Source organism: Pongo abelii, chromosome 20 (assembly GCF_028885655.2).
Source record: "Pongo abelii isolate AG06213 chromosome 20, NHGRI_mPonAbe1-v2.0_pri, whole genome shotgun sequence".
NCBI lineage: Eukaryota > Metazoa > Chordata > Mammalia > Primates > Hominidae > Pongo > Pongo abelii.
This window is the reverse complement of record NC_072005.2, coordinates 46,006,920-46,026,692: the sequence shown is the minus strand read 5'-3', so window position 1 is coordinate 46,026,692 and position 19,773 is coordinate 46,006,920. Positions and strand designations below refer to the sequence as shown.

At 55.2% G+C, this 19,773-nt stretch overlaps 3 protein-coding genes across 5 annotated transcripts in view; all 3 read left to right on the top strand.

The window, feature by feature from the left end:
* Positions 1-3,364, top strand: part of AKT2 (AKT serine/threonine kinase 2) — a 52,816-nt gene extending 49,452 nt beyond the window's left edge. For all 3 annotated transcript variants that reach the window (XM_024236797.3, XM_054538916.2, XM_063719498.1), the window contains 3 exons: positions 348-435; positions 551-653; positions 1,745-3,364. In XM_024236797.3, coding sequence (XP_024092565.1) covers positions 348-435; positions 551-653; positions 1,745-1,824 — 271 coding nt within the window. In that variant the 3' untranslated portion in view covers positions 1,825-3,364. The remainder of the gene's footprint in view (positions 1-347; positions 436-550; positions 654-1,744) is intronic.
* A 5,030-nt stretch (positions 3,365-8,394) lies between these two features.
* CCNP (cyclin P) lies at positions 8,395-13,461 on the top strand. The gene is given in 6 exon segments (XM_063719501.1): positions 8,395-9,318; positions 10,895-10,984; positions 11,063-11,218; positions 12,132-12,290; positions 12,375-12,526; positions 13,203-13,461. Coding segments are annotated over 6 exon segments (990 nt in total). The 5' UTR covers positions 8,395-9,051; the 3' UTR covers positions 13,369-13,461.
* A 3,867-nt stretch (positions 13,462-17,328) lies between these two features.
* On the top strand, positions 17,329-19,656 carry TTC9B (tetratricopeptide repeat domain 9B). Its single transcript, XM_024237374.2, has 3 exons — positions 17,329-17,758; positions 18,344-18,526; positions 19,424-19,656. Exons 1-3 carry the CDS (start codon positions 17,332-17,334, stop codon positions 19,531-19,533), a joined length of 720 nt encoding a protein of 239 aa, XP_024093142.1. The 5' UTR covers positions 17,329-17,331; the 3' UTR covers positions 19,534-19,656.
* The last annotated feature ends 117 nt before the right edge of the window (positions 19,657-19,773 follow it).

Below are 19,773 nucleotides of genomic sequence, written 5' to 3'. Positions count from 1 at the left end.
ATTTTATGGGGACACTGAGGAACAGGGCATCCCCTGGGCCTGGCTGGGGCTGCCAAACCATATGTGGCAGAGCCAGGATAGGAACCGAGCCTGCCCTACTAACTCCCTTTCTGGACTCAGGGTAAGGCCAGGCAGTGAGGACACGTGGGTCCGGGTTGCTGACTCCCTGGCTCTGACCCTGGGCACGTGAGCTCCCTCCCTGAGCCTCGGTTTCCTCCTCTGTGAAGTGGTGGTTTGTGGTCAACACAGAATCATTAAGGGCCATACAGGGCCTGCCTGCGCCGAAAGCCCGTCTGCCCCAACCCAGCTGCTCCGGGAGGCAGGTGCTGACGGCCGTCTCTGCACAGGCTTGGTGGGGGGCCCAGCGATGCCAAGGAGGTCATGGAGCACAGGTTCTTCCTCAGCATCAACTGGCAGGACGTGGTCCAGAAGAAGGTGAGCCCCACTGCCTGCCCCAGCAGGACCCTCAGGGACCTGGCCCACTCGTGGTGACCTTGGTTGAGGCCTCCTGGCCTCAGGGTCCCTGAGCCTGAGCTCCTCTCCTCCGTAGCTCCTGCCACCCTTCAAACCTCAGGTCACGTCCGAGGTCGACACAAGGTACTTCGATGATGAATTCACCGCCCAGTCCATCACAATCACACCCCCTGACCGCTGTGAGTGCCTGGGGCCCCCGCGCTGGTATGCCTGCCCCAGTGGTGGAGGGATGGGGTCTGCTCTTAACTCAGTTCTCAAGGAGGGCCCTTGAAGGCCCCCTCTTCATGTCTGGGAAATTTCCCCAAGGTCTGCTCTCAGGCCCTTTTGCTGTTGGTCCTCTTTGGACCTAGTGCGGCCACCAGGAGCCATTGACTGCAGCACGTTCTGGAGCTCAGTGGGGAGGCTCAGGGCAGGAGGCAGCCCGGTCCGTGAGGCTGGCTGGGTTCACTGCTTTACAGCTGTTTGGGTTCTTACTCAACTCAGCCCAGGGCCGGGCTATGCTGGGGACACAGCACTGATTGAGCCAGCCCTGGGCCCTGCCCTGGAAAGCTCCGAGCCCAGGTGGGGTGGATGGCCTGGAATGGTCAGGGCTAGGCTGTGGGAGCCCAGGGACTGGGGAATCCCAGAGGAAATATCTGACCTGGCCTGCAGTTAGGGAGGGCTTTCTGGAGGAGGAAGCATACATGTCAGCTGGCCGGAGGAATGGCGTGTGGGATGCCAGTAATGGGAGAAGCATGGCATAGCCAAGGACAGGCAGCAGCCAGGGAGATGGTGGCGAGAAGAGAGGGCGTGGGGCTGGAGTGCAAGGGTCTGGGGGCCACTGGGAGGGGTGGGGACTGCTTGCATGGGGGGAGCCAGCCATGGAAGGGTTTCATACAGAGAGGGACAGGGTTAAAGCAGGCCTTTAGAAAGCCCCCCTGGCTGCCTGTGGAGAATGGATGGGAAGGGTGTGAGAGGCAGGCCAGGACAGGGCTCTGGGCTGGACTCTGGCATGGTGGTGTGTGGGGCAGAGAGAAGTGGGAGGCTCAGAAGGCCCTGCCAGCTGTGGGGCGCATGGGCAAGGACATAGGAAACTCCCACAGGAGGCCTCCGGGGGCTCAGGTTTGGGGAGTGGGTCCGTGGCTGAGGGGCTCCATTGTGGAGGGATGGGCCTTTCCCGTCTGTCCTGTGGGCAGCCCCCGCCAGCTGGGGCCGTTTCCCCAGGGAGTCTGGGCAGGTGTCCCAGGCCCTCTCCTGACCGGTCCTCCCCATCCACCTCCACCGCCCGCAGATGACAGCCTGGGCTTACTGGAGCTGGACCAGCGGACCCACTTCCCCCAGTTCTCCTACTCGGCCAGCATCCGCGAGTGAGCAGTCTGCCCACGCAGAGGACGCATGCACGCTGCCATCACCGCCGGGTGGTTTTTTCCCCCTAACTTTTTACTTTGCCTTTTTGGTTTGTGTCCCCACCCCCACCTCCTCACCCCCTTTCCAGTTCTTCTTCAGGCCCCTCCCAGACGCACCCCAGCGGCCCCTGCAGCCCCTGCAGCCCCTGCCTCCAGCCTCACCTTTGTGCCCAGACTCGCATTTGGGAGACTCCACCTCCCGACCAGGCCCGGGCTGTTGGGCGGTTGGAGATTCAGGTTTTAATCCACACAAGCCCCAGTGAGGGGTGAAGCATGGTGCCCGGGGCCTGCCTGAGTTTCTGGCCTGGGTGTCGTACTGGTGTCTGCCTCTGAGCTGCTGCTTCTGGATGAAGGCTGCCTTCTGGTGGGACGCGACACCCGGCAGACAGTGGTGCTGCCTTCCAGGCCCCGTGGCCTAGGCTCGGAGTGGCCAGGCACGGGGCGGTCCAATCCCCCACCCACTGTCCCCCCATGGGGGCAGAAAAGCAATAATGTCCAGGGGCAGGCAGGGGCCCTTGGGAGCTGCAGGGTCGGAGGTTAGGGCTGCTCCCTGGTGAATGGAGCCAGATCCTAGGATCTGTACCATGGGGAACCAGGAGTGGCTGGGCTGGGCGCCGCCTCCTGGTCCTGCCTCCTCCCTACCAAACTGTCCTCACCCTATGGATGAGGCAGGAGGAACATTTGGGGGCAAACCTGCCTGCCTCCCAGCCCCGTGCCTTACTAGGGCTTCCTTCCAGCTGGCCTTACCTCCCGCGGGACCCTGGGCCTGGCCTGGCCCCATTGGGGGGCTGTGGGCTGGGCTCACCCTCTCCTTTGCGGGGGTGGAGGGGCACCAGCCTTGGCTGTTACAATCTTACACCGGACAGTATTGGGCCCCATGGACTCGGTCAGGGAGGGGTGGCGGTGGGCATCTCTGGTACCTATTGGGGTGGGGGGCCTCCGAGAAGGGAGGCTCCTAGGCCCCCCTCACCCTCCCTCTCCCCAGGGCCCCACGTTCTGCAGCCTTAAGGTTTAACATGAGCGCACGTCCATGTCAGTGCTGTGGGACTCCTGTGCGTGCCTCGGACTGCGTGTGTCGGCAGGATGCAGGCACACGTGGGTGTGTGTGCATGTGTGTTTGTGTGAGGGCAGCGTGTCCTCCAGTGTGCATGGTGTGTGGGCTTGGGCCCCATCCCTGGCCCGAGCATTTCATCCTGTGGGGGAGGGGTGCTGACCTAGTGGGAGGAGCCCCACCGTGATCCATGAGCTGCCCTGCCCACGCCTCCCCTCCCTGTAGCAACACCTCTGGGTGTTTGGGGTTTAGCTTTTGTGGGTTTGCTCTCCCTACCCCATCTCCTATACTACGCAGTTCATGGCAGGGTGGGGAGGGGTGGGGTTGGTTCGGGTGGGTGAGGGTCTTTTTCCTCTGTGTGCGATGTCGTTATCTGACAGTTCTCCGTCCCTACTGGCCTTTCTCCTCGTCTTCATATTTGTACGGTACAAGCAATAAAGACACTCATTTCAGACCAGGGCCCAGCCTGCACTCACGCCGGCCCAACCACTCTGGGCTTTGCCTTGGTGATGGAGTCGGACCCCTGGGCCCCAGCTCCTCCTGTACTAGCCGCTCCCTTCAGCAAGGAGGGCACTGAGCTGGGGCGTGGAGGTGAGAATGAGCTCAGGGTGAGGGCAGCTGGGGTGTGTGCAGGAGCTCAGGCTGGAGAGGGTGGGTGGAGCTGGTGCTGTGGGGCTGAGGGGTGTGGGAAGGCTCCCCGCATGTAGGGGTTGGGTGGACAGAGACCACTCCAGGCCCTCGGTGCTGCTTAGGCTAAGAGGTGGGGTGGAGGGACAGGGCTGGAAGATATGGGTAGCCCAGAATGAGGAGGGTGCCTGTGCTGTCACTGAGTGAGAGGGAGTGGTTCATTCCACCCGGCTGCCAAGCCTTAGAGGGGGACGTTCCTGTCCTGCCCCACCTCCCCGTTTATGCTGCCACCTGGAAGCCTTGAGGCCCCCAAATTCCAGTACAGACCCAGTGGTGTGTTCATGGTGGCGTGGTTGCTGTCGCGTGGGAGCTCTGGAGCGTTTGGTTAGAACCCCGTTCAGCTTGGGGTCAGCCTTCCGCTAGGCACTGCCCTTTAGCCTGGATGTGTCTGGGCCCCTGCACTTCCTGTGCTTCGAGTCACGTGGCTGCATGGCTGGGCGCTGGTTGGATGGAACACCTCCCCCAGCAAGGGACCAGGGACCAGAGCCCTGGCCTGCCCTGCTGAGCCCTGCTGTGCAGAGGGCCTGGCACAGATGAATTTGAGATTTTGTCACAAGGTGTTAGCACTTCACACCCATTGAGTCTTTGAGATTTTAAGTGAATGTAAGCATAAAAAGTCAGATCCAATTTACAGAAATCAGAGTTAGCTACAGCTAAGACTCGTTTGGTTGGGGTTTTTTAGTTTGTCTTTCTAAAGTCATGTGGACCTTAATTTAATTACAAAAGTCTACCCTGGTGGTCATAAAATAGGCAGGCCTATAAAGAAAGGCCTTTTAGTTTTACATCTCGTCCCAGCCCCGAATTGACCCACGTTGCTGCTCCTCACGCCATGGTGACGCAGGTCTCGTAGTGTGGGCACAGGCCTGGCTACCTCATCTTTTTAGTGGCTCTCTCCTCTTCCACAGGATGGGGTCGCACAGCTGCAGCAGCTGGCCCCGTAGTTGAGCATGTGTGGTTATCCTGTAGAGCTTTTCCCAAGAAGGGTGTTTGAACTTAGAGTCTTAATAAAATCTTACCAAATAAATTTTGAGTAGAATAATCATCTTTTGCAATGTACATTTTAAAAATTTCACAAGTTCTCTTTTGTATATAAAGAACAGTAGACTGGGCACAGTGGCTCATGCCTGTAATCCCAGCAATTTGGGAGGCCGAGGCGGGCGGGTCTCTTGAGGCCAGGGGTCCAAGACCAGCCTGGGCATCATAGGGAGACCCTCATCTCTACAAAAAATGCAAAAATTAGCTGGGCATGGTGGTGCATGCCTGCAATCCCAGCTAACTTGGAAGGCTGGGGTGGGAAGATCACTTGAGCCCAGGAGTTTGAGGCTGCAGTGAGCTATGATTGTGGCACTGCACTGCAGCCTGGGACAGTGAGACTCTGTCTCTAAAAATAAAAAAACAAAACAAAACATGATACATGCCATTAAAAAAGACAGCAAAGCAGGAGTATAAGAAAGGAAATTCACCCGAGGTCGTAGGGCCTTGAGTACTTATTTTGGTGCTGATTACCTCTGTGCAAATGGACACGGCATCATAAATCGGTAGTTTCCTGCTCTTTTTGTGTAATCTTTTTCAGTTAACGTGAAGCCTCTGGGGGCTGCCCTTGTGCATTGATGGCTGTGTTGAGTCGGAGGTAGCAGTGAGATTCCCTTTTAGCTGCTGCATTTGGGGAACTCAGGCTTTCCAGCTGCTTCCTGGGGTTCCATGGGGTAGACCCCTCAACCGGTTCAGCTGCCCCATTAACAGGAATTGACTTGGTTTCATTTGGTGCTACCAGCAGTCCTGTAATAAACTAGCTGTCCGTCTGTACTGTGCTTGTGCTTTTGTTTGTCTACATCCCAGGATTTTAATGTCCAGTACCTTTCCAAAAAAGTGTAGCCATTCACATACTTTAAATTTTGAAATAATTGCATACTTGCAGAAAACTTTCAAAAATAGTGCTGTACTAAGATTATTCCAGGCCTGGGGCAGGAAATGTACAAGATGAGCCTGGGGCATCTTGCAGTGCCTGAAAGCACGCACTGATATGCTTAAGTCACAGGGACACAGGAGCCAACAGAAAGCTCCCAGTGGCCAAAGCTGAAAAGAATTTGAACAACAAAATAGCATAATATTGAGTTTTCACCTAAAATGTGAAATAAGTCTACTGCTAAGTGGCAAAATGGGGAGAATACACAAATCTACACAAAATCATAAGTAATTTCTGTAGGCGGCCTTCAAGGAGGGCTGTGGAACCCCCACTTCTTAGGCATGGGCTGCAATGACTCCTCCAAAGAGTGCAGTGTGGAGAGGGGGAAAAAGTAACTTTTCAGTGAAGGTCCCTGACAAACACTACATCATCCAGCCGATTGAGGTCAACATTGCCGATGAATCACCTTCACGGTGTCCCTTTAATGTGATGTGATAGAATGGCACTCTGCCTCTGATCCTCCCCTGCAGACACACACCATCTCACTGAGAGGAAGCAGACATCAGACAGATCTCAGTTGAGGGATTTGTCTGCCAAGGTGGTTAATCAGAAAAGTCTGAGAAAGTGACACATCCAAGATCAACCAAAAGAGTCATGGTGACTAAATGTAATGTGTCCTGAAATAGAACGTAGGGAAAAAGGAAGGCTTGAATAAAGCATGGACTTAATAGATGAATATTGGTCTAACGGATTGTGACAAATGGGGCACACTAATATGAGATGTTCATTGGGGAAATTGGGTGTGGGGTAGGTGGGAACTGTCAAATCTATTCAAAAATAAAAGTTATGTGAAAGAATTACTAAATATACCCTTTGCCAGGTTCCTCATAGCATTTTACTTAAAACAGACAAAAATGGGATTGGAATGTTACATTCACCCCTCCACCTCCCGCTCCACATCTGTATACCTGTCCTAAAGAACATTCTGCCACATAACTGCTCTCCAGTTATCAAGATCAGGAAGCTAACATTGAAACTGCTCTTCTCTACAGATTTTATAATGTTCGCTAATGGTCAGCTTAATGTCTTTGTATGTTAAAAATTCCTAGCTAATGACCAGGCTCACATGTTGCATTCAGTTGGCAGGTGTGAAACTCACAGGGCGGTTATTTTGCAGTTATTTTCCCTCAACCAGGGCTGGTTGCCTCACTTTTTTTTTTCTCTCTCTTTTTTTAAGACGGAGTCTCGCTGTGTCGCCCAGGCTTGAGTGCCATGGTGCCATCTTGGCTCTCTGCAACCTCTGCCTCCAGGGTTCAAGTGATTCTCCTGTCTCAGCCTCACCAGTAGCTGAGATTACAGGCACCCACCACCACACCCAGCTAATTTTTGTATTATTAGTAGAAACAGGGTTTCACCATGTTGGCCCGGCTGGTCTCAAACTTACCTCAAGTGACCCGCCCGCCTCACCTTCCCAAAATGCTGAGATTACAGGCGTGAGCCACTGCGCCCGGCCTAAAAGATTTTTTTTCTTTTCTAAAGCTACTTACCTCTCTCCATTTGCCCGCAAGGAAATTCCATGTAGACAGAAGACAGGCAGAGTTCAAAGTCATCCCTGTGCTCACATGAGACCAAAGCATATCTGATTCCTTCCTCTGCCCTATTGTTTGAGCCAGACTAGGCATGGATGGCTCTTCCTGTAAATTGTGCATTCAGTAAAAGGCTAATCAAACTCAAAAGAATGCAGCCATTTGTCTCTTGTCTATGACCTGGAAGCCCCCTCCCCTGCTTCGAGTTGTCGCCTTTCCGGACCGAACCAATGTACAGCTTACACATACTGATGACGTCTCATGTTTCCATAAAATGTATAAAACCAAGCTGTGCCCCGAATACCTCCTGAGGCTGTGTCACAGGCACGTCCTTAACTTTGGCAAAATAAACTTTCTAAATTGATTGAGACCTGTCTCAGATACCTTTTGGTTTACATAGTTAATAAGCATCTTGTGTAGAGATACTTTGTAGATATCCCGATTCCTATCAGATGTTCACCCACTAGTTTGAACATCTATTGATGTTTCTTGCATGAAACGATGCTGTGGTGGTTGCCAAATAGGATTTTCCATCCTTCTCCATTTATGAGTTCGGCCAGTCATGGTGGCTCACACCTGTAATCCCAGCACTTTGGGAAGCCAAGGTGGGAGGATCGCTTGAGCCCAGGAGTTCAAAACCAGCCTAGGCAACAAAGTGATACCCCAGTCTCTACAAGAAAATTTAAAAATTAGCCAAGCATGGTGGCGCACGCCTGTAGTCCCAGCTACTTGGGAGGCTGAGATGGGAGGATCACTTGAGCCTAGGAGGTTGAGGTTGCAGTGAGCCATGTTCATACCACTGCACTCCAGCCTCGGTGACAGAGTGAGACCCTGTCTGAAAACTAAACACATTTATTAGTTCACGTTCTAAAGATTAGAAGAGTTTTCTTTCCCACTGCCTGAGTTATATCAGAATAAACTTGTATTTTAATTTTATTCGTGGTTTGTGATCTATGACTATCATCTTGATGCTTACATTTTCTAGATTTAGCTAGTGACTTCTGCATCTATGTGACTTGCCCTGCCATTGGGACACTTGCTGCCACACAAAAATATTCCAGATCTTGTACCTTCTCTTGTATGACCCTGGGATCAGCCATTTCTCCAAGTAGCCCTGGTTCCTTTTAGTGGAGAATGGGATGCCGTGGCCAGGGTTTGGATGTTAGGGGTGCTTCTCACTATTGGGGTGTTGCTGCTCTTAAGCTCTCCCAGTGGACTAAGCTAGGAAATGCATGTTTGCATACACAACACCTTTTTTTTTTTTTAATTTTTTTATTTTTTGAGACGGTGTCTTACTCTGTCGCCCAGGCTGGAGTACAGTGGCCCAATCTCGGCTCACTCCAAGCTCTGCCTCCGGGGTTCACGCCATTCTCCTGCCTCAGCCTCCTGAGTAGCTGGGACTACAGGCTCCCGCCACCACGCCCGGCTAATTTTTTGTATTTTTAGTGGAGACGGGGTTTCACCGTGTTAGCCAGGATGGTCTCGATCTCCTGACCTTGTGATCCGCCTGCCTCGGCCTCCCAAAGTGCTGGGATTACAGGCGTGAGCCACCGCGTCCGGCCACACAACCATATGTTCACACAATTTTATCTCCAATTCCATTGCGACACCGACACCACAAGGGTCATTCTAACCTCCGATCTGTGTTTGTACATCCATCCTCTGACGGTGCAAACCCTGATTTTACATTTTGAAATAATCCTGACTTTATGGTCAGGAAAGTGAGGCCCAGAGGGGCTGCTTCCGGGCAGCAGGATAAGGATCTGTCTCCAGCTGTCCGACCTTAGAGGGCTTCGAGAGGACAGAGCCAGCCTGCGGGGCACTCACCTTTGTGCACCTGCCCAGGCGAGGCGGGCTCAGTGCGCACGCGCCCAGGGGCCTTTAAAGCGCCCGCCGCGCGTCTCTTCCCCTAGCTGCAAGGGTCCTCGGTGCTTGGCCTCGCCCGCAACACCCTCCTGGAGGATGCTGGTGAGAGGCAGGGACCAGGGGTCTGGCTCCCGGCTCGGGCCTATCTTTGGGCGCTGAGCCCCCAGGCCCTCTCCTTTGCAGAGTCCCGCTGCCTCCCTCGATGCAGAGCCTTCGAGCGCCCCAGTCCCCGACGGTTTCCCCGCGGGCCCCAGTGTCTCCCCAAGACGCCTGGCGAGGCCGCCGGGGCTGGAGGAGGCGCTGAGCGCGCTGGGGCTGCAGGGAGAACGCGAGTACGCCGGGGACATCTTCGCCGAAGTCATGGTGAGCCGACCCGCCGCCTGCCCTGGTGAGGCCGACGCCGGCCCACCGCCCAGCACCCACTCAACACCACTCTGAACTCCCACCGCTCCAGCCTCTCCTCCCCGTCACTGGCAGCCGGCGTTCCTTCCCTGCAACGTCCAGGCTTTTGTTTTCACACAGCGCCGTTTCTACCGCTGGGAATGCCCTTTCCCAGCGTCTCCGGGCTCTTTGCAGCCCCCCCTGGGGTGTTTATGGTCCCCTGTACTTGTCCTCCACATTTATTTGTTTAACAAATATTTAATGGTTTAGTAGCAAATGTTTTAGGCGCTGGAGATGCTGCAATGCTGGCGTCGTTCTGGGGAGATGAGCAAACACTTAGGACAACTAGGGAAAGGCCACGGAAACCAAAACATTGGCCTCGCCGCCAGCCTTCAGACATCCCTATGAGAGGGGTGCTGCGGAAGGAAGACTGAAGGGAGGAGTTTGTTGAACGTCTTGCCAGCGACTCTCCTGGGCCAGGACCTCTGTTAGGACCTGAGAGACACCTGTGTTGGGCAGAAGTCCCTGCCCTCATGGGACTGGCAGCCTAGCGGACAAATAGACAAAGCACACAGGAAGACATCTTCACAGTGAAAATGCTGTGACAAAGAGATAGTGATCGGGTGGGAGGAATATAGACAAAGTCATGGAGATGTTAGTTGAATGACAGAAAGGCCGAGCAAGGAGCTGGGGAAGGACCCTCTCTGTAGAGGAAACAGTAAGTGCAAAGGGCCTGGGGTAGGAATGGGCTTGGTATAGTCTAGAAGCCAAAAAGAATGCAGCTGTGGCTGACGCGTGGGTTGTGGGGGGAGAGAGGGAAGAGGTGATGTTTGAGCAGAGCCTGAAAGAAATCGGAGTTTTCTCCAAGGGTACTGAGAGCCATGGAAGGGTTTTAAGCTGGGGAGTTCCTTGGTCAGATCTTTCTTCGGGAAGACGCTTCTGGGTGCTCTGAGGCAGAGGGGTTGAGGATTGGTGGTCAAGAGTTGAAGTCTGAGGCCGGGCGCAGTGGCTCATATCTGTAATCCCAGCACTTTGGGAAGCCGAGGTGGGCAGATCACCTGAAGTCAGGAGTTCAAGACCAGTCTGGTCAACATGGTGAAACCCCGTCTCTAAAAAAATACAAAAATTAGCTGGGCATGGTGCCACATGCCTGTAATCCCAGCTACTCAGGAGGCTGGGGCGGGAGAATCGCTTGAACCCGGTTGGTGGATGTTGCAGTGAGCCGAGATTGCGCCATTGCACTCCAGCCTGGGCAACAGAGTGACTCTGTCTCAAAAAAAAAAAAAAAAAGTGAAGTCTGGGAACCTAGGGAGAGACGCCCAGGAGACCACGTGGCTCTGGGGGCTACAGACTGGAGAGGTGGGTATGGAGGCATCTGGAATGAAGCCCAGAGTTCTAGGTGAGGACACGTAAGAGGAGCTCATTTGGAGGGCAGTTTGGGTGTGGCACGCCTAAGATGTCCAACTGACTGGAGGAGACTGCTGCACCCAGGGCTGGAGCTCAGGAGAAAGGCAGAGGCACACGTGTGGAGAGTGAGGCGTCCCTGCCCCAACCCCAGGTGTGCCGCGTGCTGACCCGGAGAGCCCTGCCCCGCGCTGTGACCCCGGAGATGCGCGCCCTGGTGGTAGACTGGCTGATCCAGGTGCACGTAGGTATCCGGAAGGGTGTGGGGGGCTGAGTTTGCGTCGCCGCCCGGGACCCCGTGGTCACCCGTGCCGCTCCTCAGGAGTACCTGGGTCTGGCTGGTGACACACTTTATCTGGCGGTGCACCTGCTTGATTCCTACCTGAGCGCTGGCCGCGTGCGCCTACATCGCCTGCAGCTGCTGGGCGTGGCCTGCCTGTTTGTGGCGTGCAAAATGGAAGAGTGCGTGCTTCCCGAGGTACTTCCGGGGTGGGGTTTGGGAGGGTGGATGGAGTCCTTTGGGGAGTCACTGATTCAGTGCCTACTGTGTGCCAAGCACCGTGCTGAGTCTGGGATTCCCAACATGTATGGGGGGGGGCTGTCAATGTGTCCCTTAAACAGAAGAGGAGACCGAGGCTCAGAGAGAGGAAGACATTTGCCCCATATCAAGCAGTTGGAACTTGGACTCAGTCTAGAGTAGTCTGTCTTAAGGCTGGGGGTGGTGGCTCACGCCTGAAATCTCAGCATCTTGGGAGGCGCTGAGACGGGCAGATCACTTGAGATCAGGAGTTTGAGACCAGCCTGACCAACATGGTGAAACCCTGTCTCTACTAAAAATATAAAAATTAGCCCGGAGTGGTGGTGCATGCCTGTAGGCCCAGCTACTCAGGAGGCTGAAGTAGGATAATTGCTTGAACTCAGGAGGCGGAGGTGAGATCACGCCACTGCGCTCCAAAAAAATCAAAACAAAAAAATCACTTTGGGGAGCCAAGGTGACGTCGTCTCTAATTTAGAAAAGTAAATAAAAATAATATAAACTAGTCCATCTTGAATAGTTACCGTCAACATGCATGAATTCAGTGCCTTATCAGAACTGCCTGGTGAAGCAGGAAGTAGTATCTGTTTTACGGGGGGCGGGGGCGAGCTGAGGCAGAGAGCTTAAGTGAATGTCCTGTGTCACACAGTGAGCAGATGATGGGGTTTGGACTCGAACCTAGGTCTTGAACCCAGGACCTTCAAGCCCGTGCTCTCTACGACTTCCAGACACAAGTCAATGGCCCCATTTTACACACCAGGAAACTGAGGTCCGGAACTTGGGGCCTTTCCAGGGCGGGGAGTAAAGGGCCCGGATCCAAGACTCCTTCACCTCCCCCCGCATCCCCCATCTGCAGCCCGCCTTCCTCTGCCTCCTGAGCGCGGACTCCTTCTCGCGGGCGGAGCTGCTGCGCGCCGAGCGCCGCATTCTGAGCCGCCTCGATTTCCGGCTGCACCACCCGGGCCCGCTGCTGTGCCTCGGGCTGCTGGCGGCGCTGGCAGGGAGCAGCCCCCAGGTGAGCCCTTGTGAATACGCGGGGTGGGGGCGTGGCCGGCGCGAGGTGGGGCGTGGCCTGACAGTCGCCCCGCCTCACTTGCAGGTGATGCTACTTGCCACCTACTTCCTGGAGCTGTCTTTGCTGGAGGCCGAGGCGGCGGGATGGGAGCCGGGTCGTCGCGCGGCTGCGGCTCTCAGCCTGGCGCACCGCTTGCTCGACGGGGGGGGCTCCAGGCCCCAGCCGGAACTTTACAGGTGTATTCTTGGGGGAGGACCTGTATGGGGTCACCGCAGCTTCCGGGACTTCCCTTCCTGGTCATTTTTACGGTCTCAGAGAATGAGAGACAATTATTGGGGAGGAGGTGGTACCTAGACTTGATTTTTCTGGGTGTTGGAGAGAATGGAGTGGGAGGACCCCATTAGTCCAGATCTGGGGGCTCTTAACCTTGCCCCAGGGTGGAAGATAGTCTCCCAGGCCCAGAAGATGCTCCTATTGCCTTCCAGGGCTGAGAACGAAGGATCTCCCAGGTCTCGAGTCCTCCATCTCTGTATCTGATGGTGGATGGGGTGTTCCTTTAGCTGCTAGGGCCGCTAACCATGCTACCAGGTGGCAGGGCGAACCATGGATTCCCCCAGCCTGTGCCCCCAGGGTAGAGAGGATGGCTGCCCATCCTCAGCTCCCCTCCTTTCTTCCTCGCGTGTTCTGACTCCGCACTAGCCGCTCCCTGTAGGAAGAATCGGGTGTCCACCTCTCCCCGGTGCTCGCCTAGTCACTCCAGTTGAAGATGGGACGCGTGCCCGATCTCAAGAGAGCCCCTGACCCGTCAGTGGGGACCCACATCAGCGCTTCTTAGCCTCGAGTCTCCAGTTCCAAGGATGGGTCATCTCCAACCCCTTTCCCTGCCTCAGTTTCTCCATCTCCCTGCTGCAGCCCCGAGGAACTGGGCACCCTCGAGCCGTGCATGGCCCGCGCTGCGCTCCAAGGTCCCGCGCCGGGTCGCGCCGCAGTCTTCCTCAAGTACGCGCGGCCCCAGCGCCAGGGCACCAGCCTTGCCGCCGCCTGCCTGCTCCGCCGCCTCCAGTCTGAGCCTCCCTGAGCACTGAGACTCAGTCACAAAAAAATCAACAACAAAGAACAAAACCCTCCCAGTGTGTGTCCGTCTCTCATCTCAATAAAAGAATTTATTTTATTCTGAGCGCTCTCTGCCCTCATTGGGCGAATTCCAGTCCCTTCTCGCTTTTGATTGGTCGCTTTCTAGTCCTCGCATCCCTCTGATTGGATGTGCTCACCACTTCCTTTAATGGTTGCTGGGAGATAAAATGCAAATTATGAACTCCTCCACCAGGGGGCAATGGCGGGCTTCTCCAAGAGTCATTCAGCCGGATAAAACCGGGATCCCTTAAGGACTGGCAAAAAATCACGAGAGATGGGGACTGTGGGGAATTGAGAATGCTCGTCCTGGTCAGAAGAAATGCTACCTCGATGTTGCCGGATTTTCAGATCTTATTCAAGTAAACCTGAGATTCTGCAATTCCATATCTGCGTTTAGATGTCAACTAATTCAGTCTTTCCGTTTTTGTTGTTGTTGTTTTCAGACGGAGTTTCGTTCTTGTTGCCCAGGCTGCTGGAGTGCAATGGCGCGGTCTCGGCTCACTGCAAACTCCGCCTCCCGGGTTCAAATGATTCTCTTGCCTCAGCTTCCCAAATAGCTGGGATTACAGGCTCCTGCCACCATGCCCGGCTAATTTTTGTATTTTTAGTAGAGACGAGTTTCACCATGTTGGCCAGGCTGGTCTCAAACTCCTAACCTCAGGTGATCCTCCCGCCTCGGCCTCCCAAAGTGCTGGGATTACAGGCTTGAGCCACCATACCCGGCCTAATTCAATATTTCTTAATGGTTGTACAAGCCCAACACATCACATATACTGGGCTATGAAGATAGGTTTTCCCAGGCCTGGAAGATGCTCTGCGAAGGTCATCAGTTTGTAGCAGTAAGTCCTGGATAGTAAGAGTTTGATCAATGGGGTCTGATATACTTAACCTGGGAAGTGCCCAGGTGTCAGTGGGGATAATTATGGTACCAACCTCCTGACACTGTGGTGAGGATGTGAGTTAAAATATACGTAAAGCAGCCAGGTGCGGTGGCTCAAGTCTATAATCCCAGCACTTTGGGAGACCGAGGCGGGTGGATCACGAGGTCAGGAGTTTGAGACCGGTCTGGTTAACATAGTGAAACCCCGTCTCTACTAAAAATGCAACAAATTAGCCGGGTGTGGTGGCGGACTTCTGTAATCCGAGCTACTCAGGGGGCTGATGCAAGAGAATCGCTTGAACCTGGGAGGTGGAGGTTGCCATGAGCCGAGGTCACGTCTTTGCACTCCAGCCCCGGCGACAGTGCAAGACTCCATCTCAAAATAAATAAATAAATAAAAATAAATAAAAGGGAAAGCTTTATGACAATGTCTGACACCTAGGAGGTGTTGTTAAAGTGTTAGCATTGCATCCCAGCAGGACTGTGATTTTAGGTACAGTTGTCCTGTGCTACTGTGCCTGGGTACCTAGGCATTTACTTGGTCAGAAAACATGGTTATGAATCAACGGATCTCCTTTTTTTTTTTTTTTTTTTTTTTTTTTTTGAGACAGGGTCTCACTCTGTCATCATTCAGGTTGGAGTGCAGTGGTGTGATCTCGGCTCACGGCAACTTCCCCCTCTTGGGTTCAAGCAATCCTCCCACCTCAGCCTTCCAAGTAGCTGGGACTGCTGGTGCACGCCACCACCCCTGGCTAATTTTTTGTATTTTTGGTAGAGACACGGTTTTGCCATGTTGCCCAGGCTGGTCTCGAACTCCTGAATTCAGGTGATCCACCTGCCCCAGCCTCCCAAAGTCCTGGGATTACAGGTGTGAGCCACTGCGCCCAGCCAGATCTCCGTGTTTTTCATTACAAAACAGACACACCAGAGGTAGGGAAAGATGTGTGCACTGCTCAAGAACTCAGGCTCACGAGTTTTGCACTCCTAACTGAGCCTGGGTTTGGAGATGCAGAGAGGAAAATGTTTGCACCCCTGAGGTGTTCAAGGCTGGACCCCAGGGATAAGGGAGAAACTCACTCAGCAAAAGCGTTTTACAGCAAAGTACAATAAGAGATAGAGGAGATGCTCCGGTTGAGATGGAAGGTAGTAATGCATAATGCCTCCCACCTCAGCCTTCCAAGTAGCTAGGACCACTACTGCCATGGGACCTCCAGCTGGAGGATGTGCTGTGGGGGTGGAATTGGGGAGAGTGGAGATGCTTGGGGCTGAGACCCGAGCTAGAGTCTCAGAGGAGGGGGAAGGAGTAGTAATGCATAATGCCATTCACTCACACACTCATTCATTCAACAACTATATATGGATGCTGACTCAGAGCCAGGCACTCATGATCACATGACTCAGAGTCTAATGGACGATAAGAAACACCAGTTGTTAATTGCCCATTAATGTATGAAGCCCTGTGCTAAGTGCCTTACCTGCATAAGATAATTCAGTCTCTGCAACCGCTCTGAGGTTAACTTGCCTTTTATCCTCATGTCACACAGACGAAGTCAAAGGAGGAGGATCGAGGAACTTGGCCCAGGTCCCACAGCTAAGGAGACGGCAAAGGAGGACTGAAGGGCAATTGACTCATTCATCCTCGATTTTTTTCTTGAAAGCCTCCTGCATGCTTCCTTTCCTGGGGACTTGTCTGCCTTCTCACTGGTTTTCCCCCATAGACAGCCGAGCTGGAAGAGGGCAAGAAGGAGATCTCTCTTGTTTATAGAGTTATTCCCTCCTCCAGGAAGACTTTATCACCACCTCAGCCCGGGGCAGGTACCTCCCACATCCCAGCCCCGACCCCTCTGCCTGTGCCTCTTCCACCTCGGCCCCGACCACTCTGCCTGTGCTTCCCAGGCTACCCTGCTCAGGGCTGTCACTGTCTGGTCACTGGTCTGTCTTCCCACTGAACTGGGGCCCAGTGAGGATAGGGTCTGAAGCTCATGCAGTGTCTGCTATGTCCCAGCATCATCCATCACAGAGCTGGGCACAGAAAGGACGTCAGTGAATATTTGTTTCATAAATTAACAGATGAATCCCAAAGGTGGTATTATTTTTAATTCCTTTCCTTTCCTTTTTTCTCTTTCCTCTTTCCTCTTTCCCCTTTCCTTTCCTTTCCTTTTTTCTCTTTCCTCTTTCCTCTTTCCCCTTTCCTTTCCTTTCCTTTTTTGAGATGGCATCTCCCTCTGTCACCCAGGCTGGAGTGCAGTGGCACAATCTCGGCTCACTGTAACTTCTGCCTCCCAGGTTCAAGCGATTCTTCTGCCTCAGTCTCCCGAGTAGCTGGGACTACAGGTGCACGCCACCACACCAGGCTAATTTTTGTGTATATATACAAAAATTTTGTATATATTGTATATTAGTAGAGACAGGGTTTTGCCATATTGGCCAGGCTGTTCTCAAACTTCTGACCTCAAGCGATCCGCCTGCCTCGGCCTCCCAAAGTGCTGGGATTACAGGTGTGAGCCACCTCGACTGGCCCTAAAGGTGATATTATCGTCCCATGTTACTGATGAGGATACAGAGTTTCAGGTAGTTTAAACGAGCTGTCTAAGTCATACCACTAGTGAGAAAATAAGCAGGGATTTCAATTTGGGAAGCTTGGGTCCAAATCCTGTGTTCTCATTCGATACGCCAAATGGCCAGTGGGCTGAGAGCCAGCTTTCCGTGAGGCTGATGTCTTCCTGCTCTTTCCCCCAGGCTCGTCCTTTCCTTCTAGGAATCTTTGGGCGCTTTGGGCACCGGGGAGGAGAGCAGGCAGGAGGTTGGGGAGGGTAAGGGGAATGGGAACAATTCGGGGGGCGGGCTGGAGAACTAGGACTTGGTTAATTTGAGAGTGAGCATGGGGGAAGTCTCAAGGGGTTTCCCTAGACCCATAGGGGGCAGCCGGAGTCGGCTGCCGGAGGTGAGGGGGCGGAGAAAGGGTGGGGACCAGCCCCGCGGGGGGCGATGCGGTAGCTGCAGCGGCGGCGGCAGGAGTTTCCCACAATGCAGCGCGGCGCGCTGTCCCCGGTGCTGATGCTCAGCGCTGCCCCGGAGCCTCCGCCGCGCCCGCCTCCCGCCCTCTCCCCACCGGGCCCGGGCCCAGGCTCGGGCTCCCGCCATGGCTCGGCTCGTCCCGGTCCTACCCCAGAGCCGTCGGGGAGCCTGGGGGCGGCGCTCGACAGCAGCCTGCGTGCCGCTGTGGCGTTCAAGGCAGAGGGCCAGCGCTGCTATCGAGAGAAGAAGTTCCGGGAGGCCATCGGCAAGTACCACCGAGCGCTGCTGCAGCTGAAGGCGGCGCAGGGGGCCCGCCCTAGCGGCCTGCCCGCCCCCGCCCCCGGGCCCACCAGCAGCCCCGGGCCGGCGCGCCTCAGCGAGGAGCAGCGGCGCCTGGTGGAGAGCACGGAGGTGGAGTGTTACGACTCCCTCACGGGTACGCCGTCGGGGGGGTGGGGGGATGGGGCACGAGGGGAGGGGGCAATCGGGAGAGCTTGGCGACTTGGGGGGCAGGGGCCCTGGGGCTGAAGGATCCAGGGCTGTGGGCTTCTGGGTGAGCCTTCAGAGCTTGATCAAGGAAAGGGATTAGGGGTGGGGGATGACAGGGGTCTGTGGCTGGAGGGAGCTGGGATGCAGGAAATGGTCTTTGGGTCGGGTCTTCAGGGCCCGCTTCCCCTGAGTCATTCTTTCCACCCCCTGACCGCACGTGGACCTAAGGTGAGGAAGTCCGCCCTGAGCCAGGCTCTCGAGGTCCCGGCCCTCGCCCCCGCGTGGGGCCTTAGTGCGCTTGCCCACCGACAGCTCTGGGTGGATCGCCCAGTGGCGCCTGTCCGTGTTTTGGCGGCCCCTAGCGGCGGCGCAGTTACGCCTGCTTCGATAGGCGAGCGGATTGGCGCCCCTGGTTGCCGGAGCAATCCCTTAGGCCGGGTTCCCTGAAGCGTGGAGCTCCGGCTCCTCGCAGTCCGGTGGGTTCTGGGGGTGCCAGCAGGCTCTGAGAGTGCCGGCTGCGGCGCCCTCGCAGCTTGCCTGCTGCAGTCGGAGCTGGTAAACTACGAGCGCGTGCGCGAGTACTGTCTCAAGGTGCTGGAGAAGCAGCAGGGCAACTTCAAGGCCACCTACCGTGCCGGCATTGCCTTCTACCACCTGGGCGACTACGCACGCGCGCTGCGCTACCTGCAGGAGGCCCGCAGCCGGGAGCCCACAGGTGAGTGGCGGGGCGGGGCAGAGGTGAGGGCTGGGCCCAGGGCGGGGAAAGGGGCTGCAGCGGAGGGAACAGGCAGGAAGATCAGGGCAGAACAGCAGAGCCCTCCTCCCGCGGAGCTGCTTCTAGGGAGGGCTGCACCACCCACCTACTCCCTGCACGCCCACTCATCCATTCATCCACCCCGCCCTTTACCCGCCATTCAAACATCCGTCCACCTATCGCTCCTCTGACATCTCCCCCGCCATTTCTCATCTACCGTCATTGCCACATCTGATATCTGCTATTCACCTGCTCAGTCACTTCCCTATCCACCCACTGTCATCTCCATTACCCCGTCCCACCCCTGCCTACCGCACACACTCATTCCTCCACTCACCCATTCACACACACCTATTCATTCACTTCCTCCACCATCCACTCATCCACTCGGGTGGGCGATGCCAGGAAATTGGGGTGTGTGTGCGTGCATGCGTGCACTTACACACATGAGTGCAGGAGGGCAGACACAACACTCGGTTTTGTATTAAGAGCCAATGAGGAAGGAAGAGGGATTACAACAGGTGCAGGGTTGTGGGAGCAGAGACGAGATTAGTTTTCCCGTTAAGTGGCTCGGAGAGAACAGACTTCTTGCAGATGTCACTGGAGGATGAGAAGTGTGACGGGAGCCTCTGCGAAGAGGCATTCCTGGTAGAGGGTGCCGCAAATACAGGCGCATAGAGGTGTGCGATGGCTCTGCTTTGCCGACTGTGACTGGGGCTTTGGGGAAGGGCTCTGGCTCTACTGGCTGTGTGAGCGAGCTGCTGGAGACTTCGGAGGATGGGGTGTGAGCCAGGGAGGTGTGGACGTCACCTGCTGCCCCAGGACACCCACATGATGCCCTGCCCACCTCCCCTGCAGACACCAATGTGCTCCGCTACATCCAGCTGACTCAGCTGAAGATGAACCGTTGCAGCCTCCAGCGGGAAGACAGTGGGGCTGGGTCCCAGACTCGGGATGTAATTGGCTGAAGTCAATCCAGGGGGACCTCTCTATCCCTCGCCCTCCCACCTCACCATGTAACTTCCCCCTGACTCATGTGTTCGTTGGTAAAACCCTTGTCACTGGTGATCATAACTTCTTTGTGTGGTGTTCTTGGGGGGACCAGGGAAGGCCTCATCCCTTGGACCTTAGGAACCCAGAGAAGCCCAGGGAGGGTGTGTGGGGTAGGGGGGAATGTTCCACTGGGATGACCCAGCATCAGGTCCTGG